Source organism: Cnephaeus nilssonii (genome assembly GCF_951640355.1).
Source record: "Cnephaeus nilssonii genome assembly, chromosome: 2".
NCBI classification, from domain to species: Eukaryota; Metazoa; Chordata; class Mammalia; order Chiroptera; family Vespertilionidae; genus Cnephaeus; species Cnephaeus nilssonii.
In genome coordinates this window covers 13,031,009-13,057,128 of record NC_137073.1, presented here as the reverse complement: position 1 = coordinate 13,057,128, position 26,120 = coordinate 13,031,009, and the positions used below count along the sequence as shown (strand labels likewise).

At 54.0% G+C, this 26,120-nt stretch overlaps 3 protein-coding genes across 7 annotated transcripts in view; 1 reads left to right on the top strand and 2 right to left on the bottom strand.

The window, feature by feature from the left end:
* The first annotated feature begins 13,035 nt into the window (after positions 1 to 13,035).
* On the top strand, positions 13,036 to 14,644 carry METTL26 (methyltransferase like 26). Of its 3 annotated transcripts, XM_079799994.1 has the most exons (6): positions 13,036 to 13,278; positions 13,409 to 13,571; positions 13,770 to 13,829; positions 14,125 to 14,192; positions 14,275 to 14,353; positions 14,427 to 14,637. In XM_079799994.1, exons 1-6 carry the CDS (start codon positions 13,082 to 13,084, stop codon positions 14,472 to 14,474), a joined length of 615 nt encoding a protein of 204 aa, XP_079656120.1. In that variant the 5' UTR covers positions 13,036 to 13,081; the 3' UTR covers positions 14,475 to 14,637. The 3 variants fall into 3 exon arrangements, with proteins under 3 accessions (XP_079656120.1, XP_079656121.1, XP_079656122.1); XM_079799995.1 differs by lacking the exons at positions 13,770 to 13,829; positions 14,125 to 14,192 and having other exon boundaries at positions 14,427 to 14,644; XM_079799996.1 differs by lacking the exons at positions 13,409 to 13,571; positions 13,770 to 13,829; positions 14,125 to 14,192.
* Positions 14,645 to 14,954: 310 nt separating this feature from the next.
* WFIKKN1 (WAP, follistatin/kazal, immunoglobulin, kunitz and netrin domain containing 1) lies at positions 14,955 to 17,559 on the bottom strand. The gene is made up of 2 exons (XM_079798491.1): positions 17,206 to 17,559; positions 14,955 to 16,633 (listed from the first exon to the last, which is right to left on the bottom strand). Exons 1-2 carry the CDS (start codon positions 17,374 to 17,376, stop codon positions 15,161 to 15,163), a joined length of 1,644 nt encoding a protein of 547 aa, XP_079654617.1. The 5' UTR covers positions 17,377 to 17,559; the 3' UTR covers positions 14,955 to 15,160.
* A 1,076-nt stretch (positions 17,560 to 18,635) lies between these two features.
* Positions 18,636 to 26,120, bottom strand: part of RAB40C (RAB40C, member RAS oncogene family) — a 28,698-nt gene continuing 21,213 nt past the window's right edge. For all 3 annotated transcript variants that reach the window (XM_079799559.1, XM_079799557.1, XM_079799558.1), the window contains exons 5-7: positions 21,784 to 21,861; positions 21,271 to 21,493; positions 18,636 to 20,417 (exon numbers count right to left, since the gene is read on the bottom strand). In XM_079799559.1, the coding sequence (XP_079655685.1) occupies positions 20,137 to 20,417; positions 21,271 to 21,493; positions 21,784 to 21,861 (582 nt within the window). In that variant the 3' untranslated portion in view covers positions 18,636 to 20,136. The remainder of the gene's footprint in view (positions 20,418 to 21,270; positions 21,494 to 21,783; positions 21,862 to 26,120) is intronic.

The following is a 26,120-nucleotide window of genomic DNA, read 5'->3' as shown; positions in this document are numbered from 1 at the left end:
TGCCTTATTAATTTCCAGTACTAATATGACTCAGGTAAAAATTCCATTCTGGTATTAAACTTCCTTGCAGATAGAGGATATAAAGTTTCTTCAATAAATAAATATATATATACTAGAGGCCTGGTGCACGAAATTCGTGCACGGGTAGGATCCCTAGGCCTGGCCGGTGATCAGGGCCCGACTGGCAGGGCGATCAGGGGGCCCCCTGCTGGCACCCACCTTGGCTGGCCTGGGGCCTGCGGGCAGCCCCTGCATTGAGTGTCTTCCCCCTGGTGGTCAGTGCATGTCATAGCGACTGGTCATTCCACCAGTTGTTCTGCTGTTCGGTCAATTTGCATATTAGGATTTTATTATATAGGATATATTTAAAAAGGTCCTAGCCAGTTTGGCTCAGTGGATAGAGCATTGGCCTACAGAGTGAAGGGTCCGGGTTTGATTTTGGTCAAGGGCACATGCCTGGGTTGTGGGCTCAATCCCCAGTAGGGGGCGTGCAGGAGGCGGCCAATCAATGATTCTCTCTCATCATTGATGTTTCTATCTCTCTCTCCCTCTCCCTTTCTCTCTGAAATCAATAAAAATATATTAACAAATAAATAAGTAAAAATAAAAATGTTTAAAATTCCTCCCAAAAAGGCCCAAATTAACCTCTCAGCAGGTCCAATACCTTAGGGTATTTACTTACCCCAGGAGCCCAGACCTTGTCACCCCAAACCAAACAGGCCATAGTGGCTCTCCGGTCCATACAGTAAATGACAGCTTCAGGGACATTTAGGAATAGCGGGCTTCTGCTGCCGTAGACACCAGATTTGGGGCGAATTGCTAAACCTCTGTTAACGTAAAACATTCAAACCTGTGAAGAATTTTTGTGAGTTTATTTGAGCCAGATTGTCGACAATGGCTGGGAAGCAGGATCTCAACAGATTGGGATAATGTTCCAGAGAATGGCGGTGGTTTTTCACCTATTTTTATACATTACAATCAAAGGAGGAGACGTAGGTGGGTTACATGAAATCTATTGGTGATAGACTAGAGAGGCAGGAGAAAGCAAAGCGTGGAAACCTCTGGGATTGAATAAAGAGTAAAATGATAGACACACACTTCTTTTACTCAGGGGGTACAGGATAGTTAACAGTCAACAATTAACATCCTATATAATAAAAGGCTAATATGCAAATCAACTGAGTGGTGGAATGACCAGTCACTATGATGCACACTGACCACCAGGGGGCAGACACTCAATGCAGGAGCTGTCCCCTGGTGGTCAGTGTGCTCCCACAGGGGGAGCGCCACTCAGCCAGAAGCTGGGCTCACGGCTGGCGAGCGCAGTGGCGGTGGCAGGAGCCTTTCCCACCTCCACAGCAGTCGGTCATCCCCCAAGGGCTCTCAAACTGCGAGACCCATCTCCCCCCAAGTGCATGAATTTCATGCACCAGGCCTCTAGTGATAGTAATAACAATGAAGAAATTTGTGGTGTCTGTCCTGGTGCCCGGGGCATTTGGTTGTGCCCTGAGGGGTCCAGAAAAAAAGGGGAAGTTACAAGTTACCCTGACATTTCAATGATAGATGCAAAAAGACAATAAGCTCAGTTAAGGTAAAGATTGACCTAACAAGCTCAGGGGAGGCCTGCATGGCGGCCTTGCAAACTTAGAGACAAAACAAACCAAACAAAAAAAACCTCAGAGACCTAAAGTAACCACAAAGGAGGGTCTGAAATTAAACTTTGACTAAAAGCAGTTATGGTGGGTAATCACTTCCTAGGCCCATATCTTCACTGACAAGGTCAATCTTTACCTTAACTGAGCCTATCTGTCTCTTCGCATCTATGATAACATACCCTTGAAGTGTCTGGGTAACTTTAACTTCCCTTTTTCCGGACCCCTTGGGGCACAACCTAATGTGCCGGGACAGACACCACAAACTCCTTCACTGTTATCATGTTAATTGTTCCTGCACCCACCTAATACGTGTCTATCATTTTAGTTTTTATCCAATCCCAGGGTCTCCCCGCTTTTCTTTCCACCTCTCTAATCTACCACCGATGAATTTTATGCAACCCACCTATGTCCCCTCCTTTGATTGTAATGTAAAAAAATTTGATGAAAACCCGCCATTCTCTGGAACATTATCCCAATCTGTTGAGATCCTGCTTCCCAGCAATTATCAACAGTTTGGCTCAAATAAACTCACAAAAGTTCTTTACAGGTTTGAATGTTTTTACCTTAACACCACCCTTGTCTCCCAACTGTTTGTGATAGAAGGGCTCCATAAAACTAAAGGAAGTGACCCAACAGCGTGTGCTCTACTCCAAAAATCACCCCGAGTCACCTCCTGACCCCAATACACTGGGGCACATACCCTGGGAGGATTGGCAAACTGATGTCATTCATATGTCCCCCAAAGCTAGATTTAAATATTTGCTAGTATTTGTAGACACCTTTACAGGATGGATCGAAGGCTTTTCTACCAGAACAGAAAAAGCTACTAAAAGAAATCTTACCCTGCCCTAACCGGTTTGGCTCAGTGGATAGAGCGTCGGTCTGCGGACTCAAGGTTCGATTCCAGTCAAGGGCATGTACCTTGGTTGCGGGCACATCCCCAGTAGGGAGTGTGCAGCAGGCAGCTGATCGATTGTTTCTCTCTCATCAATGTTTCTAACTCTCTATCCCTCTCCTTTCCTCTCTGTAAAAAATCAATAAAATATATTTTTAAAAAAAGAAATCTTACCCAGGTTTGGACTACCAAAAAGCTTACAGAGTGACAATGGACCCTCTTTTGTAGCTAAGATTACACAATGGCTGGCTCAAGCTTTAGGAATCAACTATCACTTACATCAATTATGGAGACCTTAATCCTCAGATAAGGTACAAAGAGCTAACCAAACCCTAAAAGGGACTCTAGCCAAGCTATGCCAAGAACTTCAGGATGTCTATAAACCTGGGTGTCAGTGTTACCCATAGGCCTCGTGCGAATGAGAGCTGCACCTAAAGACAAATCACAAGTTAGCCCCTTTGAACTTGTTATCCTATATAATAAAAGGCTAATATGCAAATCGACTGAACAGCGGAACAACCGGTCGCTATGACGTGCACTGACCACCAGGGGAAGATGCTCAACACAGGAACTGCTCCCTGGTGGTCAGTGTGCTCCCACAGGGAGTCGGGCTCAAGGCTGGCCAGGGCAGCAGTGGTAGTGGGAGCCTCTCCCGCCTCCATGGCAGCGCTAAGGATGTCCTACTGACAGCTTAGTCGGACATCCCCTGAGGGCTCCCGACTGCAAGAGGGACCCCCCCTCCCCCCAGTGCACGAATCTTATGCACCGGGCCTCTAGTGGAATAATAAGAAGCAAGGTGCTTCCCCCTCTCCTGTTTCCCCTCCCCATCTCCAGGTATCCCCTAACCTCTAAGGGACCCCATAAGATTTGCAACCAGGGAAGCAATGGGCAGTGTCAGCTCCTCCCGGGCTTACCCCCTGAACCTGTCTCCAAGGCCCCCTATTCTCTGACTTCCCAGCGAGCCAAGGCAGCCCAGCCTAGGCGCTCCTATGCCCTTCCTTGTTTCACTCTCCTAAGTGTATTTTTGCTGCGGTCAATAGATTCTTGCTTGCTTTTCTACACTTTGTCTCTTTGAAATCTTTCCCTCAAGAAGACAAGAATGGAGGTCTCCTCTCCCCAGTAACATCTTTTGTTTTAACCCATATAACCCAGGAATTTGGGGCCATTGTCTCTCTCAATTGGCCCACTCCTTGCTTGGAGTGTATCTTCAATAAATCCCACTTTGCTTTATTTCATATTTGTTGACCTTAAAATCTTTTCCGCGACAACGAAAAGACCCGAAAAGACCCGAGGTGCCAGCTGGTAACCCCAATCAGGAACAATCACCTCTGGCAGTCCCTTTCTCAGGTCTGACCCCTAATAAATGAGGAAACCCTCCAGCTGTTGTCTTACGCCATTAATCTAGGACAGGAACAACAAGCACTATAGGAATATGGAAACAAAATTCTATGTGCCGCTGATAAAGACTACCAACATAAACACGTTAAACCGGGAGATATGGTCTAGTTTAAAACCTGGAGACAACTCTCCTGAGTCCCAACTACAACCCAAATAGAAGGGCCCCTGTCAGGTCCCACGAAGCACCCCAACTGCAGAGGGATACCTTGCTGGGTTCACTTTATCCCGAATTAAGAATTAAACCCGTTTCTTGTGAGTCCCCACAGGAACCACAAACTGAGACCTACTCCTCTGAACCCATCAAGTTCCTCTTCAAGAAACAAGAACCTGTTACAGATAAGTGACATCAAGGCCGGGCCTTCATAGAACGTTCTTTCTCTTATTTATTTTTTATTATTATCATTGTTTAAAATATTACATATAGTAGTACATATATCTCCTTTTTTCCCCCCATTGACCTTCCCCCGCCTCCCCTTCCCGCTGTTGCATGCCCTCGTCCCCCCCTCCCCCACCCCTCCAGTGTCTTGTGTCCATTGGTTGTGCTTATATGCAAGCATACTCTTTCTCTTATTTCTAACACTCTTTCTACCCGCCTGTCAATATGCTCAGCCTTCTCCCTGGAAAGGAATTTTTCTGTCTCTGTTGGATTTAACCCTTGTCAGATAAAGTCCCAGCTCCTCCATGTACTAACCTTCTTGTCAAATCTGTCACTTCTAAGGTACAACAATTCCATGTCAAGATGACACTTCAGAGATTCCAGCCTAACCCTTCACTTTAGAAGAATCAGCTAACGGCCTCTCTGTTCCAGTCCCAGACCCCATTCCCTTGTCCCCCCTGGATCAGGCAGGGAGAGACATCCATACCCCACATGGGCAGGGACTATGACCACTGTCAGCAGGAGTTACTGAAAATGGACCGTCCTCCCTCATCAACTTGAAAAGATTTTAGAGATGGAAGTCTCTGAGGGGTGGGGGGTCGGGGGGATGAAGCAGGATAGTAAGAAGCTAGGGAATTTTCTTGACAAGTGGAATAAGGGAAACTGAGACAAAATAATTAAGGCCAAATTATTTGAGCAATTTATAGTCAGCTAATGAATCACAATGTTTTATCTTCCCTAACCAAGGACACTTAGGAGCAAATGGTTTACACATTCCAGACCGTCCTGGGACAGAGCAGCCTTGGTCCCAGTCCCTCTTCAATATTTTCTTTCTTTCTTTCTTTCTTTCTTTCTTTCTTTCTTTCTTTCTTTCTTTCTTTCTTTCTTTCTTTCTTTCAGTATGCTTTTATTGATTTCAGAGAGAGGAAGGGAGAGAAACATCCATGAGAGAGCTCAAACATCCATCGGCTGCCTCCTGCACGAGCCCCAGTGGGGACCGAGCTTGCAACCCAGACATGTGCCCCTACCAGGAATCAAACCAGCAACCTCCTTGTGCGTGGCAATGCTCAACCAACTGAACCACACTGGCCAGGTTCAATAATGTTCTTTAAAAATAAAGCTAACAAAAAATTACCCTGACCCCTCTATTCACACATTTTGATGAGTCAACATATTGCTTTGCTTTCAGTAACAATCACCTCTGGCAGTCCCTTTCTCGGGTCTGACCCACTGATATTCTGTTGAGACCCTCCCCGGAGACCTCCCCCAGGATTCCAAGAAAGCTAAAAAGACTGAAGACAAAGACACAAAGTGAGTTCTCTCAAGAGCACGCCCATGCCTTGTATCTTTGCTATTTTTCTCCTGACTCTAAGGGACCCCATGATACTTGCATTCAGGGGAGCAGCGGGCAGCGGCAGATTGTCCAGGCTAACCATCTGAACCTGTCTCCAAGGCCCCCTTTTCGCTGACTTCTCTCTCCTGTTGCCTCTTCCGCCTTAATCCCTTCTTTTGTTTCACTGTCCCCAGCTTTAATACACACACTCTCACAATCCCCTGGACTCGAGTTGTGACGTCTTTCCTGCACAAAACTGAGAGCCCACACACCACAGGCAGGCCCGAGGCAGATCCGCTCAGGCTTGGTCCCCTTTCTGGTGACACCCCCACACCCCAGAGCACAGTGGTCTGAAGCCACCCACCCAGGCAGGGCAGACAATAAGCAGAGGGGAGAGGAGTGAGGGGTGTAGAGGGAACAGACCAGCAGGAGGAACCCCTCACCCCACCTGCTCTGTGCTGAGTCCCTCCCAGGCCACCCTATGCACCTGTGTAGGTGACAGGCCTGTTCGGACCCTCGAGGAAGCTTGCATCCCGGTGGTGGGTGGGCTGTCTTTCCTCTCACGTGCCTCACACACAGCCCTTTAGCTCTGCACCCTGTCCTAAGCAAGGTTCAAGGTCAAATGCCTTCCTCCCAGCTACCTCCTCAGGCTGGACTGGGCCTGTGACCCTGAGAGGCAAGAGGAGGGCTGGGCCCCAGGCAAGAACATGTCCGGGAGTCCAGGATTCTTTCCACGCTGCGGTGCCTACCCCTACCCCCAGCAGCATCAAGGCCAGCGTGTTCCTGCACCAGCTGTGCTGGCTGTCCTGGCCTTTCTGGTGGCCTTGAGCATGCTGCTCACTCACACTGGGGAGACACCGCAGGGTGAGGTGGCTGAGGAGGGCCTGTGTCCTGAGCGTCTGTGAGCCGGCAGAGGGAGCTAGGTCCTGGAGTACCTCCTCACCCTCACCCCCGAAGCTGGCACAAGCTTTCCGAGAGCCCCTCATCCCCAGGAACCCCCTCTGGCTGGCCTGGATAAGGGGGAAGGATGGGGCCCATTAACTGGCAGACAGGCCCAGCCTCTGCTTAAGCCCTCTGGTGGCCAAGGCCCCACGGCTGTAATATCCTGCAGGGCCCTGCCCACAGGCCTACTCTGAGGTCAAAGGTTGGGTCCAGAGACCTGAGAAGGGCCCCGGGATACCAGCCCAGTTGGAATGGTCCTGACAAGTGGGCGGGGAGGAGGCACAGGTCAAGCAGGGGCTGCAGGGGTGTGAGGGTGAGAGACAAGGGAGCAGGGGGAGCTGAGGAAGGATGAAGGCCAGGTCGTAGGGGCAGCTGCCAGCCTCACTGCTCCCAGGACACAACTGTGAACACAGACTCACCCTGGCTTGGGGACAAAGGTTGGCATCCAAGGGGCGTGGGATGGGCCCAGCCAGAGCCCCCCCAAAACTCAGCTTCTTTCTCTTGACCCAGCAGGAACCCCAGGAATCTCACTGCTGCGGGCCCTCAGATTAGGTCTAGCCAGAAGAGAGACTGCTCCCCCAAACCCCCTCAGAGGCTGTACATAGAGCCCTGCCCTGTGCCCCAGGCGTGCTGCTTTGTGCTGCCTCCTGGACAGGCCGTCGCCCTCCCCAGGCAAGCATGTAAAGCACTTCCCCCTTATCTGGGGTGGATTACACCCCAGAACCCCCATCCATTTTACACCGTCCTATGTACTATATAACCCCTAACCCCTGTCACATTAAGAACTGTCAACCTAAAAAAACAGAGAAATAAAAGAACTGTTAACCTCGCCCTGGCCAGTGTGGCTCAGCTGGTTCCTATAATGCTTCTAGAGAGCTAAAGCAGAGCACCACCTAAGCTCTCTCCCGTTGCTCCTTCTGCCCTAAAAAAAGTTCTAGTCCGGCTGCTGGGGCTCAGTTGGGTGAGCAACGTCCCGTGCACCAAGAGGTCCCTGGTTCAATTTCCAGTCAGGGGGCGTGCAGGAGGCAGCCAATCCATGTTTCTCTCTCATGGATGTTTCTGTCTCTCTCCCTTTCCCTTCCTCTCTCTCTAAAATCCATAAAAAATATCTTTTAAAAAAGGTTCTAGGTGCAATACTAAATAAAATGTTATGAAAAGGATGAAGGGAGCTTGCATTTTCAGTCATCCTCAATCACTCTCCAGAACTGAGATCCATGCCCTCACCAACCCAGACAGGAAGCTGGGCTTCTGCCAGGGGAGGGGTGGCCAGTAGCCCCCAGAAAAAGGCTCTGGCTAAATGTTCCACCTCCACTGCCCAGCTTCTAGCGAGTGCCCAGCCCATTCCCAAACCCAAGTGCAGTGGGTTGAATGGTGGTCCCCAAAAGACACATGTGCTTCAAACTTCAGATTGTGACCTTATCCTATATGATAAAGAGCTAATATGCAAATGGTCAGTACATCCTCATGCCTTTATGCCCTCATGCCATAAAAGCTCAGACACTCAACACTGGGGAGAGAGGAATGGGGACCAGCCAGGCACAAATGAGCTCACGAGAGAGGAATGGGGACCAGCCAGGCACAAATGAGCTCGCGAGAGAGGAATGGGGACCACCAGGCTGCGGTCTGGGAGAGGGACAAGCTGGCCGCCCTGCAGTCCCGGGTGCCAATGGCTGTGCCTGCGCCTGTGGCCTGGGAGAAGGACAAGCTGCCCACCCCGTGGTCCCGGGCACCTGCGGCTGTGGCCCAGGCAAAGCTGCCCACACGGTCCCCTGTGGCTGCGGCCGGCCTGGCTGAAGCTGGCCTGGGTCCTGGATGCCTGTGGCCAGCCAGAGGGAGGGAAGCCCAGGTCCCAGGTGTCTGTGACCAGCCGGAGGAGGAAATCCTGGGTTCCGAGGGCAGGGCGAGGCAGAGGCGGTTAGAGGCGATCAGGCCAGCAGGGGAGCAGTTAGGGGCGATCAGGCAGGCAGGCAGGCAAGTGGTTAGGAGCCAGCGGTTCCCGATTGTGAGAGGCAGTCTGACATCCCCTGAGGGGTCCCGGATCGGAGAGGATGCAGGCCGGGCTGAGGGACCCCCCACCCTTGTGCATGAATTTCGTGCACGGGGCCTCTAGTGTGGAATAAGTAAGGCAAAGACTTTGAGATAAGGCACCCTGGATTAGGGTGGGCCCTAAACCCAATGATGAGTGTCCTTGTAAGAGAAAGGAGAGAGCTATTTGGTCACAGGGACATGCAGAGGAGACAGAACAGGGAAGATGGAGACGAACTGGAGTGATGTGGCCACAAGCCCGGGAATGCCTGGAGCCCCCAGAAAGCCTCCTTGGGCTTTGAGGGAGCTGACACCTTTAGTTTGGATTTCTGGCCTCCACAAATGAGAAAATGAATTTCTGTTGTTTTAAGCCACCAAGTTTTAGGGTACAGTGGAACCTCATTTCTCAAACCTCGTTCCAGAAGGCTGTTTGTGAAATGATTTGTTCGAAAATTGAGTTATGTTTTCCCATAGCAATAAATTGAATTAATCCGTTCCAGATCCCCAAATGATTCCGTTTCAACCTTTCTTATATACAGTACATGTTTAATGTACTGTTTAATTTATAAATAAACACTTCTTTTCTTAAATTTATAGAACCACCCCTACTAGCCTTAAATTTTTCATATATCACTGCCTCTGAAATGCTATCACCGGCTGCTGTTCCTTTATCCAATCAACAACAGTTTTTCTACCTATTCAATTGCCTGTGATTGCTGTTTTGTGAGCACTTTTACACGTTTAGCAACATTAGCATTTTTGATGCCTCTTTTTGTTTTAAAATTGTGCTAATCCTGGATTTCGCCAGCAATAAAAGCTTGTTGCCTTAGAGACACTTTTTGTCATGCTGAGGTATCCGCATGAAAGGGTTGTCAAGTCGAAAACTAAAGTTTTTTTTCTGTGAACATTTTTTTCTGTGAACAATTTGGTCAAGAACACAATTGCTCGAGATGGGAGACATTCAAGAAATGAAGTTTGGCTGTCATTTGTTACAGCAAACATACCAAGGGGAATAGTTGTGGGTGAGGGAACTGAAGGCGAAGCATCCAGGGTGTGTGGAGGACCTGGGAGGAAGTGAGGACCCCTACTGGGGTGGGAAGGGGGTTCAGTGAATGGTGGGTACATGGGCCTGGACCCTGCTCTCGGCTCTGGTTGTCTTGGGGCAGGCACTCAGGGAGGTTTGCTTCACAGCCCTTCTGTAGGTAAACATGACTGGGAGGAGGTGGGGGACCTTGTCCAGGAGCCCCTCCCTCACCAGGCATTTCCTGACCCCAAGACGAACCTGGAGGGGGAAGTGCAGTAGGGGATGTGCCTCCCTCAAAGGAGGAAGCAGCGGGGCCCTGGACGGAGGCCTACGGTCAGGACCAGAGGGAGGTATGCAGTGTGGGCACTCCTGGGGGTCCTCCAGAGGCTGACACACATCCAAGATGTTGCAGAAAATGGGCACTCACATAAGCTCCGGTGTTCTTTCATGTGCTCACACGTATTCACACAAGCTCGTTCATGCACACATTCACACACACACTGCAGCAAAGGCTGCCACTCAGCCATGTCCGCTGCTTCTGTGCCAGGTTCTGAGCTTGGTGGGTGCTGAGGGTGGATGTTGGCTCACGGCATCCAGCCTAAAGGGGTGGATGTGGCAGGTAGTTATCAACCTGAGGTCAGTGCTATTAAACAGGCATCGCTGCTGGGCATTTGGGCAGTTCCTTAAAGCAGCCCATATGATACGGGGGACACAGGCCGATGGGTCAGTCACGGGCTCCTCCCCTCTGAATGGACACAGGGTGTAAAGGAAAACTTACTTTTCTATATTTATAATGCCTGACACCAAATGTATACATTTTCATCACCAAGTAATTCTCCAGTTCTCTGCAGACACCAACTGGTTGTCCTGTAACTCAATTCTGACACTAACTGCCCGGCATTAGGGCATACCCATAGGCTAAGGGCTCAGTCCCACAAGACCACTCAATTTCAGACCCAACTCACAAGTCCAGGAGGCCAGCTATAAATGGGAGTTCCCATGACTGACCTCCTTGGATTCCATAATTAGAAAGGCTCACGGAACTCAGGGAAATGCTTTATTTATGTTTACTGGTTTACTATAAAGAACACAGGCGGGACTAGCAGATAGAAGAGATGCATGGGGAGAGGTGGGGAGGATTTGGGGCTTCCATGCCCTCTCCAGGAGCACCACCTTCCCAGCACCTCCACACGTTCACCAACCCGGGTTTCCAAACCCTTTCATTTAGGGTTTTTATGGAAGTTCCATTACACAGGCTGGTTGATTAAGTCATTGTGCGTTGGTGACTAGCTCAGTCTCCAGCCCCTCAACCTCCAAGGAAGTCAGGAGCAGGGAAGAAAGTTCCAAGCTCTCTGTAATCACAGGGTGAGTTCCTCTGGCAACCAGCCCTCATCCTCCAAGAGTCACCTCATTGGTGTAAACCCAGGTAAGCCTGAAAGGGGCTTGTTAATAACAGCAAATGCTCCTCTCTCCCCATCATTCAGGAAATTCCAGTGTTGTAGGAGCCCTGTGACAGGAACTGGAACAAAGACAGAATATATATTTATTATCGGACAATACCACAGGGTGCCCTGTGCCCAGGGAATCCCAGGTGAAGCAAGCAGGAAACAGGTGCCTCTAGGTCGGGGGGGAGGGGGAGCGTATAAGGGCCACGAAATCATTTGGTCTGGCCCTGCCAAGGCATTAGGGGTGAGTTAATTAAAGGGCCAAATATAGCAGGCTAATTTTTAATGTGGTCATTTTGTATGGCCCGTTTTTTTTATAGCAACATAAATTTATATTAAGTGAATTATATTAAGCAAATGAAGTTATAAATATCCAAATGGCCCTTGGCAGATAAAAGGTTCCCCACCCCGGCTCTAGGTGGGCTAGGAGTGGTGAGGGGCTTGGGAGGTGAGGGGCGTAGGCAGTGAGATCTCAGGTGACCATCGCTGGTCACAGGCGGGTCAGGGGCACGGAAGTTCATTGAGAGAGACCTCTCCTCCACCCCCGAGATACGGAAAATGTTCAGCTGGCAAACCAGGAGAAAGTGAAGCAAAAGCGAGTCAGATTAAGAAAAGCTCGGGGCTGTGAAATGACGTTGAAGGAAGCCGGGCGGTCACAATGCAGAATGCCAATGGCTCTTCCTGGAGGGGGGAGGCCCGCCCACTGAGTGGGACTTCCCCAGGGAGGCTGTGCGGACCGGCCAACCCTGCACCGCTCAGGAAGTTCACTGCCCTCCACACCTGACTAGACCCACACCCCCTGGCCACTGGTCCCACCCCGCACGACCCCTGGCCCCTGGCGGGCAATGCCAGGCTAAAGCCTGGGTTAGAGTCTGAGTGCCCTAGGTTACTGGGGTCTCACTCGTGAAAAATTGCCAGCAAAGGAGATAAGCTAGTCTTGACTGCAGGGCACCGGCTCTCAGCCTGCGAAAAAGGGCCCCTCTGAAGCATGGGCCCCAAACGGACAACTGGGGAAACACCTTGGATACAAATCGGCTTCTGATCTGATTCAGGGGTCACCGATTCCTCCCACCATCCGCGGACCCCGGGCTAGCGCTGGTCATTTCCGTGTCACAGACAGGCCCGGAGCATCACCGAGTCCCCTTCTCTCCGGCTTGCCCGGTCAGTTCCCGCAGGCTGGGACCAGCCCGCCGACCTGAAGCTCCCGCGCACGCTTCCGCTCGGGAAAACCCGCGGTTGCCATGGCTTCCACGGCGCAGGCCCCAGTCGCGGCGGTCCACAAACTCCGGTCCCTGGTTCCAGCTTCCAAGCGACAACAGTGAGACCTCCCACCATCGCGGACCCGGTCCAGGCGGCATTCCTACCCTAGCTGCCGGCTGCAGCCGCTAGACCCGCCTCTCCCAAGCTGCGGCCGTGGGGGTGGCGCGGCGCGTGCATTATGACACTTTTGGGCGGAGGGGGAGGTTGCGTCACAAGCTCCTAGGTCTCGAGAGCCGAGAGGAACCCAACAAGCGCCGCTGGTGTAGTGGTATCATGCAAGATTCCCATTCTTGCGACCCGGGTTCGATTCCCGGGCGGCGCACATACTCTTTTTAGTTTTTTTTTTTCCCCTCCCCATCTCAAAAAACTGTCGGTGACAGCAGAAATTTCAAGACGAGAGAAAACCGGTGCAAGCACGAACGGGACCATTTCAGAGTCACAAGTGCTATGAAAATGTTAGGGCAGCCATGGCGACAGAGTGCTGAACTGAGGAGCACCTACACACCAGCGACCCAAACTCTCCGCCGGATGCACCGCAGGGGCAGCCGCTCCCTAGGCGCCTCCAGATGATGCGGGCCCTTTAAACTGCTGCACCCGTCCTCCTGGGAACTGTAGTCCGTGGGGGAGGGCTTCGCGGGGTGCGGGCTTCCCGACGGCCTGACTACAACTCCCGGCGGCCCTCGCAGCGGCCGTACTACCGCTCTGGGAGGACTAGCTGTGGCGTCGTGATGCTTTTGGCCGCGGCCGCCGAGCGGAACAAGGAACCAATTTTGCGCGTTCTGCGGCAGTATGTGGACCCGGCTCAGCGCGGCATTCGCGTGCTTGAAGTGGCCTCGGGCTCCGGCCAGCATGCGGCCCACTTCGCGCGGGCCTTCCCCCTTGCAGAGTGGCAGCCGTCTGACGTGGACCAGCGCTGCTTGGACAGGTGCGGGGAAGACGGGACCCCGGGTGATGAAAGTGGGCCTCGCCCTGCCACCCCGGCTTCTCGAGCCAATGTGACTGCTGTGAGCGCGGTTGCACAGGCCACCCCCACTCACGGGCTGCCCCTCCGACAGCATCTCGGCCACCACTCAAGCCCAGGGATTGTCCAACGTGAAGGCTCCGCTGTACCTGGACGTGACCTGGGGTTGGGAGAAATGGGGCGGGATCCTGCCGCAGTCGCTGGACCTGCTGCTCTGCATCAACATGATCCACATCAGCCCCCTGAACTGCACCGAGGTCTGTGGGAGCGCAAGCGAGCCACCCCAGGACCAATACCTGCCCCAGGGGGCACCCTTCCCCCTGCATTGGGTGCCAGGTTTGCCCCATTTCATAAGGCACTGAGGCCTGGGGAGTTCAGGTTGAGTCTCCAGCCCAGAGCTCTTTTGGAGGCCTGGGTAAAGTTCCTCACTGCCATCCTGCCTCTCCCCTCCCTAGGGGCTCTTCAGAGCAGCAGGACACCTGCTCAAACCCAAGGCGCTGCTCATCACCTATGGGGTGAGTGCTCCTGCACGAGATGGAGTTCCCCTGGCCCTATGATCCCAACCAGCCTCAGCCATCCCCTCTTTTCTAGTCTCCTTCCCTCCTGTCTCAAGATTTTCCTTTGCCCTCTCCCCCGCTACCTGCCACCATTGAAACAGAGCCCAGACCTTCCCCTCTGTCTCCCCACACCTCCTAGGCTCATGGGAGCAGGGAGAAGTGCGTCCTTTTCATCCTCTGGGCACAGCCTGCAGGTCTGCCCAGTGGCTGACCCAGGGGCTATGGGCAGAGCTGTGTCCCTCTGTCTCCACAGCCCTACGCTGTCAATGGGAAGATCTCTCCCCAGAGTAATGTGGACTTTGACCTGACTCTCAGATGCAGGTTAGAGCTGGGTGGGTGCGTGGGCCTACTTGGGAAGGCAGGTTAGCTGGGTGACTCCTAACTCTACCTCTTTCCCCTGCAGGAACCCAGAGTGGGGGCTGCGGGACACGGCCTTCTTGGAGGACCTGGGCCAGGCCAACGGCCTTCTCTTGGAGAAGATGGTAGGTGGGAAGGCCTGGGGGTCTGGGTGGCCTCCCTGGGCAGCTTCTCCAGCTAAAGCATCTCTTCTCCTAGGTGGATATGCCAGCCAACAACAAATGCCTGATTTTCCGGAAAGAGTAACCCTTCTTCCTGCATGCCTATGTCCCCAGTGAGGCCTCTTCTGGGACAAACCCAGATAGCCAGCCCCTGCCTCCCTGGACCAGCTCATGCAGACTGGCCTTGCCCATTCTGGGGGCTCTTGGTCAGTGGCCACAGGGCTGCGGAGAGCCTGGGAATAAAGTGTTTCCTGCTACCCTATTGCTGGTGTCCACTACGCCGCTTCCTGGGAGCACCCTAGGTGGTGCTGGGTGTGCAGGCTGTCTCCAAGGGCTCCATTCCTGGGGGCAGGAGAGGTCTGGCTTATGGGGTCAGGGCTAATGGACGTCCTAGACCCTGCTGTTCAACTTGCACAGCGGAGAAGGGAGAAGGCTGCTGAGGCAGGACTAAACTGGCTGCATGGCCCTCCTGCCACCACAGGTGGCACTCACCGCTGGACCTAGTCCTGGCTTGTGCTCTTGGAGGGAGACAGGAGGCTCCCCAGGAGGGAACTGGTGCTCCATGGTGACCGTGGACTAGAGCCTAAACATGAGTGTGGTGACAGGACCCAGCTGGATTACAGGCTGGATGGGGGAAGGATGGTAACCCTGGGAGGCTCAGCACCAGCAGGCCATGATGTCCCTCCTGGGAAATGCTTTTATTGGGGGGGGGGCGGGCAGGGAGTGGGAGGACTGGAGGACAGGGACAGGCAGTGCTCTAGGTAGGTGGGGCTAGTCCTGGAAGCGGTTGAGCAGCTCGCAGGCCCTCTTCTCCAGCAGCTCTGAGATCTTCTTGATGCGCTTCTCGCTGGCGATACGGACATAGCTGCCAGCATCCAGGACAGCCACACCGTCCCGCACTTCACCCATAATGACCAGCGGACCATCACCTGCTGTCACATTGGGGCAGGGGCAGGCCCAGTCCATGCCACTCAGTGTCACCTCCAGGTACTTGGTGCCCAAGAACCTGAGGCCCATCTTGTCATCCTTGAGCACATCGTCTAGAGCCACACGGGCAATGCTGCCGCCGCCAGCCTCAGACTCCTCTAGCACTTCTGTGAGTCGCCCCACAATAGCAAAGTCACTGCGGCACAAGCTCAGCGCCAGCTTGCTCCTGAGGCGGCAGGCCCGGCAGGGCGGCATGCGCGGCACAGGGCAGGCATCCTCACAGCTCTCTTGGCTCTCAAAGTTGTTGCTGTTGCCTTCACAGCCACCATACACGAAGGGGTGGCACTGCTGTAGCAGTGGGCTATAGGCCCAGCGTGGCTCCCAGCCTTGGCAGGGGCCCTGCACGGCTGGCAGCACACAGTTATCCCCTGGTCCGCGGGCACAGGCCTGCTGGCACTCCTCGTAGGTCTCAAAGCCCTGGGTGCCTCCATCACAGCTGCTAACTTGGAAGGTCATGCAACCACCCCGCTGTGGGTCAAAGTGCCAGAGGACATGGCTGGAGGGGGGGCTGGCACAGGCCTGCGCTTTGGGCAGGCACTCAGCAGGGGCGCTGGGGGCCCTGTCCCTGGCTGGATCCCTCTGGACCACAGAGAGTGGGAAGTCAGCCCGCAGCAGGCCAGCAGTGTTGCGTGCAGTGCAGGTATAGAGGCCGGCATCCTCAGGCCGGGCATTGTAAAGCACCAGCTGCCCAATGCTGGTGACCACCACATTGCCATACATCTGGTCTGGCCGCATGATTAGGTTCTCCCGCTGCTCACTCTGCTTCTCCCAGGTCACAGCGGGTGGCGGGCGGCCACTGACGTCGCAGTGGAGGCTGGCGGTGCCCCCCACATACACCACCTGTGGGGAAGGGTTGCTGTAGAGGGCAGGTGGCACCGGGGTGTCCCCGGGTGTCGGGCGGGCGGTGGTCTCAGGTGGCCCTGGGCTGCTGGGCGGCCAGGTGAGGATGTGTTTGCAGGGCACGACGTGCAGGTGGAGGCCCCGCAGGCAGGCCTCCGCGTCCATGTAGCAGCGATTGTAGTAGGTGAGGCCATCCGAGGCACAGGTGAAGCTGGGTTCCTTCTCACAACGGTCACGGCAGCGGCACACAGGCTGCCCGTCCCAGATGTCGCAGTCTGAGCCCTGCTGTGGGCATGAGAAGCCCTCGCACGAGGCCACCAGTGCAGGTGTGGCCAGGCCACCCTCAGGGAATCGGGCAGCCACACAGCTCTGCAGCCCACACACGTTGGTGCAGCACTTCTCAGTGGCCAGGCAGTCCTGGGGGCGGAGTGAGGGGCAGCTCAGTAGGCAACCGAACACGCCCCAGCCTCACCCAGGGCTCTGGCATTGCTAGGTTGGGGTGCCCTACTGCATCTCCTGAGCCTGTTTTCCCTCTGGAAAGTCAAGCAGGCGTGCACAAATTTCCATCCAGTGCTATTACAGTTGCCTCACTGGTAAGTCCTGTCATCTCACTGAATCCTCAGACCCCCCCACCCCTCAAAGCAGGTTTAATTATTATTCCCATAGTACAGATGAAGAAACTGAGGCCCAGGGAAGATGGGCAGCACGCTCAAGGCCACTTCAGAGGATGCATGGCCAGGCTGCAAAGGGGCATCCAAATGTGGCCCCTGCTGGTCCTGAGAACAACCAGCCCCAGGGTGGGGTGGATGAGGGTCAAGATGGAGTATTTCTTAAGACCCTCATGGGAGCATGGCCTGAAACCCCATGTGGGAGAAGAATAAGGAGACTCCAAGGGCTGGGGGTCAGGGGATAGGGTCTGGGCTCCTCTCAGGCCACCCTAATTCCCTGGGACTCCCACAGGGTTGGGTGGGGATGGTGCCCACACTCACCTGGTCCCCGATGCACTCGCGCTCACAGGTACTCTGGGCGTCCACCCACAAGTTGGGGCTGAGCTGGTTGGGGCACACGCCTGAGTGGCTTCTGGGCCCCTGCAGCAGGCTGGCCCCCGAGGTCAGCCCAACCATGAGGAGTAGCGGTAGAAGCAGCCTCTGGGCTGACATGGGGACCACCGGCCCAGAGGGCGGGGGTGTGTGGCTGCCAGCCCTTCAGGCCCTGCTTTGCCCTGATCCCTTCAGGCATCCACCCTTCCAGGCCTGTGGTCAGCACCCTGACCTTGGGCCCCTGACCGGTTCTCTGGGCTCCTCGTTGGCCCCCAAGGTCTGAGCCCACAGCAGACGCTCCCTCTCAACACTCCGGTGCAAAGGACTGGGTGGATTCCAGATCTGAGCTCTGGCAAGACCCCTTCCCAGCCTGGCCCTCTGTGGTTAAGAGGGCAGGGGGCGTGGTGGGGGAGGGGCTGAGGCCCAGGAGCCAGGAGACACTGGCCACCAGGGTAACTGAGGGGCGGAGAAGGGCTGGCTCTGGTCAGAGTGGGGAGGGGAGGGGACACTGTAACCGGAGGCCCTCCTCCCTCCAGGCTCTGGGCTCAGGGGATCAAAGCAGCCTCACAGACCCTCCCAGCTTGGATTCAGGACCCGGAAGGAGGGGGAAGGGAGATCAAACACAGGGACCGCCAGAATCTGCCCTCCCAAACCCTTCCCTGGGGTCTGGGGCCCCAGGAGCATCTGCTTTAAGACTGGATGGAAAACGTCCCATGACCCTGCGTCTGACCTTCTGACCCAGGAGGCAGGGTAATAAGAGCCTGGTCTGGTCAGAGTGAGACCAAAAGACATCCCAGGTGCAGAGGACGCCATTGATCTGCCCTGGGAGGGAGCCTCAGGCATGGGGGGCCAGTGGGCCAGACTTTGGACGGGGCTCAAGGCCCAGAACCCTCCCCCAAAGCTGCAGCCTGAGGTGGGGGTAATGTGCAGTGTGATGGTCCTGGGCTGGAGTGTGTGTCGGGGGACAGCCCACCGTCTCCACCACATCCCTGCTCCATGCTTACTGCCCTCCCAGGCAGCAGTGAACTCGAGTGGTTATGCCCCGCCAAAGCCCCCAGGGAGGGTTCGGTTTCTCAGGTTCAGGATCCCAGACTCCAGCCTTTGGGGGCAGCGGGGAACAGGTGATCCCGCCAGCCATCTTACTGCTGCATAGGGAGGACAGGCTGGGGAGGGCTGCCTGCCTAACCCAGAGAAACACAGCTCATCCCGTATCCAGGGAGGCTGATGCAGCCACACTTGGCCCCAGGGGCCAGGATGTGTACCAGTCAACAAGACGAGTCATGGGGGTGGTGGGATCGACAAAGCAGCCCTGGGCCCATCATGTGTCAGAGTGCAGACCCACCCCACCTCACACCTCCAACTGACCAGCCAGTTAAAACCAGAGACTTTAATTCACATAAAACGTAGCCTGGAGGTCAGAGCTTACATTTACTGTACAAAGAAACAAAAACCGTCCAAAATGAGCTCAGGAATGGTGCGAGTGTCAGCAGCAAAGGGTAGTGTTTATGTGGTGAACGCAGGACCGTCCACACCCTCACAACAAAGTCCATGTTATTTGGTTCAAAATACAAAGAAAGGGGCTCCGTTGGCAGGACAGGACAGGCAGGGCCTCCTCTGCCTGACCCTGCTGGTGGCTAGGCCTTGGGCAGGGCCCCCAGGCACCTCTGCTCACAAGGGCCACAGACCCCTGCCCAACTGCCTCCCAGAACAGCAGGCATAGGGCTCCCTCCACAGAGGAGTCCCAGGGGATCTCAGGCCCAGGGGAGCCCAGCAGGAGGTAGAGTTGAGCACCAGTGTGACTGGTGGTCATGTCACCAGCCAGGCAGGTGGAAGGAATGAAGGCCTCCAGCTCAGGGGTGGCTGCCAGATCATGGAGGAGGTCCACTGCTGTGACTGCTCCGGGTGGCATCACGAAGAACTGGGTTCTGGTGACATGTGACCTCAAAGGGGCGATGCCAGGTGAGGAGCAGCTATGGGGTGATCACCAAGGTCAGGGAACAGAAGCTGGCGAGAGTGGGGTCCAGGCGCCCAGAGGCGAGTGGGCCAAGACTCAGTCCAAACCTGCAGAGCACCCGGCAACCCCTCAAGTATTCATCGCCTACAGACAGCTCTGCACCTTCACACACACACAGATGCAGAGCCCATCTCACGTACAACACGTGTAAAAGTGTCTCCTCGCAGGGAGGGAGGTGCACCCCACTTCTCTTCTCCCAGAAACATTGACATTCTGCTTGAAGTCCACGGCTCCATGACACACAGGAACATCACCCCACTGTGCAGACTGCCGGGCCCACACCCGCACCACTGACCAGTACTTGTGGTAGGCACAATACTCAGAAAGGCTGGCACAGGTAGCGGGGTCCAAGAGTGCTGCCCAGAGCTGCATGTGTCCCCACTGGGCCTTGCACAGTCCACACCCCACGTGAAGTGTAAGTGACGGCAGATTCCTTCCCATCTTTGCCTCCAGTTCCACCCTCTCCAATGTCCCAAAGGTCATCCCCACGAGCAGACATGAGCTCACCCCATGGCTGCATTAAGGCTTCCCTGTCGGCCCTTTAAAAAGGTATAAAAGTGGTGAAATGTCTTCTATATAAATAAGTGAGCCAGGCCCCATGGGACCCCAGGACAGTTCCCTCGAGGTGGGACCAGGAACAGCATGTGGGGACTTGGGCTTGTTTAGAGGCCCAGCCTCTGCTGTCCTACAGGACTCCTCTGGCTGAGACCACCTGCCTACTAGGTGTGCCCCACGCTCCCAGGAGGGGTCATGTGGCCAAAGTCTTCGCTGCACATGGTGCCGCCCGAGCGCCCAGCAAGGAGCTTCCCCAAGCCTGAGACCTCACTCCCCAAGCGTGTCCGGATGGGCGGTGCCTGCCTCCCCTGCTAGGAGATCTTGCAGTTGCTCCTGGAGCAGTTCTGGGGTGGGCTCTGGGGGGGACGGATGGACTTAGACCTCTTGAGGCTGTTGCCCTTGCTGCCGCCACCCCCCGCCCCACTGGCCAGCGAGTAGGAACGCCCATGCATCATCACAGCGTTCATGCCATTGGCCATCGAGAAGGACTTGAGGTGGCTCTTGATGGTGACAGGCAGTGGGAGCTTGTCGATGAGGTGCACGGGAGTGCAGGAGACGATGGCGCGGCAGCAGAGGTCCTGCAGGCTGAACACTGCGGGGGTGGTCAGAGAGGGGGAGTCAGATGACAGGGGTCAAAACGAACCATAGGGGAAAGGGATCAGTGGGGGGGGGGAGGTGTCAGATGGGAGGAGGATCAGATTATGGCAGGGGCAGGCCATGGAGAGGGTCAGACCATGGGCAGGGCGGTTAGATGATGGGGACGTTCAGAGTGAAGAGAAAGACAGTGAGGTGCTGAGAGATCTTGGAGCCTAAGGACCTGAGTGGGGGGACACGAAGGGACAAGCTGTCATCTGGCCAGATGAGCACAAGTGACACTCGTGGGGGATGGAGGTTTCCAAACCAGGACCCTGGATGCTCCACTACCCTACTTGGTGCCAGGCACCACTTGAGGCTGGCACCAAGGTGGAGTGCAGTCCCTGGATGGCACCCTGCTCCTGCTTTCTCCCTACAGCTGCATACCGAGAAATGTCCTTGGGGACCCCACTTCTGAGGGCTTAGCCAGCTCTGCCCCCAGCACCGCAGGAGACTGAAGCTTCTGGGAACACTAGCTATCCCTGGCAGCTCTGGGTGGACAGGGAGTGAGCAGCTGAAGGACAGGGAAGGACACAGGATTAGAACCGTTCCCCTGCTTGTTCTGAGACACGTCACCACCCCCAGCATGAGGGCATCATCGGAATGTAAGGCACAGTCCTCTCCCATAACTCTGGGACCCCCAAATAAAGCACACGCAGGATGCAAGTTGGTTTAGTTGCAGCACGTTGTGGAAGTTCTGCAACTGGGGAGCCTGGACACTTGGGAGGGACCACGACCTCCGAAGGGTCGCCTGTCCACTGCACTCTACACTCAGGTCTCAGGCCCTGGTGGCCCCACTAGCCGCACCTCACCTCGGTTGGGCCTCCAGATCTTCTCCATGCCATGCCGCATGAGCACGATGCGGGACAGCTCAGTGAAGGACTCGGTGACATTGAAGTTGCACAACGGGCTGACCTCAAAGAAGGTCATGCAGTTCTTTTCTGCGTAGGCGCGTGCCTGCTCTGTTGGGACTTGCCGCTTGAAAGCCAGGTGCAGCCGGTTCCCAACCAGGATCCGGGGGACCCCAGGTGCATGCTGGGGGGGGGCGGGGCAGAAGACTCAGCACAGGTATGAACCCAGGATGCCCCCCTCTTGGCTGTCCCCATCCCAATTCTATGATGAGGTGAGGCTCAGACCCATGAGCCATGGCCTCTTGAGGCATGAGACCCCGACCTTCAAGTGCCATGGATGCAAGAAAGGACGCACAGACCTGGGGCCACGGGAGAAGCAGCAAATGGGGGCCACAAAGGCTCTTGTGGGGATGGGAGCACACGTGCCCTGGGGAGGAATACCATGGAAGGGGGTGTCCACAGGTGCACACCTACCTCATCAATCTCCTTGATCCACCGGTCAATGCCATCAAAGGACCAGCGGTTGGTGATATCATATACCAGGAGGATCCCCTGTAAGGAAGACAAGGGTGTCACAAGGCTGAGGGGTCGGCCAGATGGAGGCCTCTTGTTTTGGCATGGGCCCCGGCATGGACATGCACCCTTCCTCCTAGGACAGGCAGGGCAGGGCAGGGACACTTGGCACAGCCAGATATCTTTCAGGGGATTGTACAGGTTACTTAACACATGGCAGTGTGGACAATGTACTGTGAGACACCCTGTCATATTTAAGAGGGGTCTCTGGTGTTGGACACTGTGTCTTCTCGCCTTGGCCAGGTCCATGTGGCCGTGGACACCCTTATGTGGGGTGGCAGCAATGTCATCCATGGTCAAGGATCTCATAGGCTCAATGCTGCCCTCTCCCTCCCCTTGGGGACTTGGCTAGGGCAGAAGTGGCATTTTTTCAACTCCTTTCCTCCAAGCACACAGGAAGCACTATCCTGTGACCATTTGAAAGTCATGGGAGCTAAAGCAGATGCATGCAGATCTACAGTGTGGGGTAGACCCTGTGGGTAATCCTGGTAGGCAGATGTGGACGACGTGCCTGACACTCTAACAGTGCACTCTTCCTTGGGGCCCCAGGGGAGCTGAGCAAAGGTGTTCCTGAGTTTTCCAGCCCAAACTTGCAGAGCAGGACATGAGTTACTCCAGCAGCTGCATGTGCAGCTCCACTGGCCAGCAGAGGGCTTGCTACAGACTTTCCTGTCACATCCCTTAGAGACTAATTACTCAGAGCTCAGCTCTAGGCTGTCTCCATCTGCTCTGAATGTCTCAGCAGTGACCTCTCATAGGCCTTAGGAGAGTGACTCCCGAGAGTGCCCCAGACCCTCACACCGCCCATCTGGAGCAGGCTCTGAAGCAGGCTCACAACCCTCCCTGCCCCACCGTGTCTTCATTCAGCCTATGTTCCCAACACACAGAGACAGGAAAAGAGTGCACCTGAGATGGAAGGCACAGGATATTTCCACCTCAAATTGGGTGATTTTAAAGCCTTTCTCCTTAAAAAATGTTCTTCAAATTTTGGAAGACTTAAATGTAGCCCCTAGGTCCTGTTAAGAGGAATGTAGAAATTACTGAACGCCCATCCAGTGGCCCTCTGGACGGAAAGCTTCGTATAGAACAAACAGCTGCCTACCTCCCCAGGTGGAAGGGCTATGATTAGAAGGAAAGATCCCCCTACCTTGAGCCCACTTGCACAAACCAGTTTGTTGGGGACAGAGAATAAAACTGGAAGGGAACCATGGGGTAGCGGGAGTGAGTCCTGCTGCTTGGGGAACAGGGAACAAAGCCCTCTGGTCTGGGGTTGGATGGAGACGTGCCATCGACCCTCCAAATCCCCTCCTAAGAAATGACTGAGAATGTGCCCCAAGATCAGCCCTCACAGATGGTCAGCACAGCAGGAAACAAACTGCCTACGCAGTGGGGGCTGCTGAATAAGGTGAGGTGCACACATGCTGATCCCGGGCAGGTGCACAACAGACTGCATAGTGAGCAGCAGGGATCCCAGATAATATGTATAATATGGTGTTTGTTTTTTGTTAATCCTCCCCTGAGGATATTCTTCCATTGATTTTTAAAGAGAATGGGAGGGGAGGTAGGGGGAGAGAGAGAGATACAATGTAAGAGAGATACATCTATTGGTTGCCACCTGCACATATCCCAACAAGGGCCTGCAACCCAAGTATGTGCCCCTGACCAGATTCGAGCCTGCTACCGTTCAGTGCATAGGCTGATGCTCTATCCAATGAACCACACTGGCCAGGGCAGTATGGTATTTAAAAATAGAAATATAAACATAGAGCACACCACACAGAAAATGTTTCCTAGGATGTAACCACATTTTGAAAAGCTGGATGAGGGCTTATCCTCTTGCTTTTGCTTATCTATGTAACATTGAAAAGCTTAAACTAGCTTGGCCGGTAGCTCAGTGGTTAGAGCATCGGCTCACACACTGAAGGGTCTCAGGTTCAAGGGGCACATATTTGAGTTGCAGGTTTGATCTCCGGCTCTGGTCAGGGTATGTGTAGGAGGCAACCAATTGATGTGTCTCTCTCATATTGATGTCTCTCTCTCCCTTCTACTCTCTCTCAAAATAAAAAATAAACAAAAAAATATCCTCAGGTGAGGATTAACAAAAAAAAACAAAAACAATTCAATCCAGTTTTGGCGTGTGTCATGCATTTGTACGGTGGAGCTCCCAAGGAACTCAGACTGCAAGTGGAAGCCTCTGCCCCAGCCCCACAAGCACTTAGGCTCTGCCCAGAGTGACGTACTGAAAATGAGGAGCAACTGTTACATGGTTCCTGAGCCATATGCCCACCCACCTGATCGGCCTAACCAGCACTCACTGCATGGTTAAATGCACACCCCACACCTTGAAACCCCTTTTTGTGTGGACAAACTCATCTCTATCCAGAAGGAGACCTGCGCTTCCAGCTGACCCCCAAACCCTCAACTAAACAGGACACCCACCCCACCCCCGTCTCCAGCTCTCTTAGCACACTGCGCCCCGGGGACCTGCTCTCTTCAGTAGCAGAGGCACTAGCCTCCCAGGGACATGAGTGGCCACATCAGATCTCGGCAACACAAAACAAGGGTCATGCATACAGGAGGTCAGGGACAGAAAGGTTATTTCTTGTTCAGCTGGTGTTGCTCAGTGGTTGAGCCTATGAACCAGGAAGGTTTGATTCCCTTCCCGGTCAGGGCACAAGCCTGGGTTGCAGGCTTGTTCCCCAGTAGGAGATGTTCAGGAGGCAGCTGATCAATGATTCTCTCTCATCATTGATGTCTCTGCGCGTGTTCTCTCTCTCTCTCTCTCTCTCTCTCTCTCTCTCTCTCTCTCTCTCTCTCTCTCCCCCCCCCCCCTTTCCCTTCCTCTCTGAAATTAAAAAAAAACTTTTAAGAAAGGTTATTTCTCATGGTAAGAACTACAAGACTGTCCTGTTGCAGAACAGATGACAGCAGTCGGGTTGGTGGTGGCTTTTTTTTTTTTTTTAAATATATTTTATTGATTTTTTACAGAGAGAAAGGGAGAGGGATAGAGAGTTAGAAACATCGATCAGCTGCCTCCTGCACACCTCCCACAGGGGATGTGCCCACAACCAAGGTACATGCCCTTGACTGGAATCGAACCCGGGACCTTTCAGTCCGCAGGCCGACACTCTATTCACTGAGCCAAACCAGTTAGGGCGGTGGTGGCTTTTGTAACGTGGGCCCTGAGGGACCCCATAAGGTCTCTCCAGTCTTAACCAAGAGTGGGAAAGTGACTGGAAATATAAAACTTGACTGGGAAGGACGGTCCTGCAACTCAATGTACCATCAGGGGCCACACAGCAGCAAAACCAGGCGGTCTACTCTGGATGCTGCCTTCACATCTGTGCTGCCACCATCAGGTAGGATGGAAATGGGACAGAGCAGAACAAGCCACCACAATAAGAGCACAGGAGGGCAGAGTTGAGCTCAGACCCCACTACTCACCACTCAGGCCCGAAATGTGCAATTGGCTCCTTCAGCCCAGAATTGACAAGAACCTCCAGAATTAAAGCAAGAGCAACAACAAATACACAACCAACTGGACTGGATGCTTTGGAGAGAACCGAAAGTGACTCAGTGCTTGCTTCCCTGAAATACTGTATATGCTGACAAATGCCCAAGCTTGTTAGGTGTCCTCAATTAGCTGAACAGAAACAACTGTATTCAGACTGTTCCACGTTCATAGCCAGAGTGCGCAGATCAGTTGAGCCCTCTCAGGTTTAATCTCAGCGCCTTCCTGAGGTTTCCCAAATGCCCTTCATTATCACAACCCAAGAACTACCCCCTTATCCTTTCATTTTCTTTTTTATTTCAAAAGTAGTATGTGTTTATTGTAGACAATTAGGAGATGCTCAAAAGCATAAGGCAGACAACAGAACTCAGCCATCCCGTCATTCGGGCTAACAGCACCGCTGGAACACAGCTTTCTAATCTTGTATGTATAAAATTACATATGCAGTCACTTATTTAAAAAGAGAAAGGGACCCATGGGATGCTTTCATCTAAAGGCACTGGGTTCTGCAGGCAGTTCTGGCTATTCAACCTCACCTCTGGTGCTGACAAACGTCCCCAAGCTGTGATCCACACCTTGATTGTTTAGGATTAGCTGCTCCAGGTGGAACTGCTAGATGAAGCACCACCCCTACCGGCCCCCAACACCACACACACTGGGGGACCATCAGGCTAAGGCTCCAGGTGCTATCACCCACACCTCTGTAGATGCTCCCAGGACAAGTGCT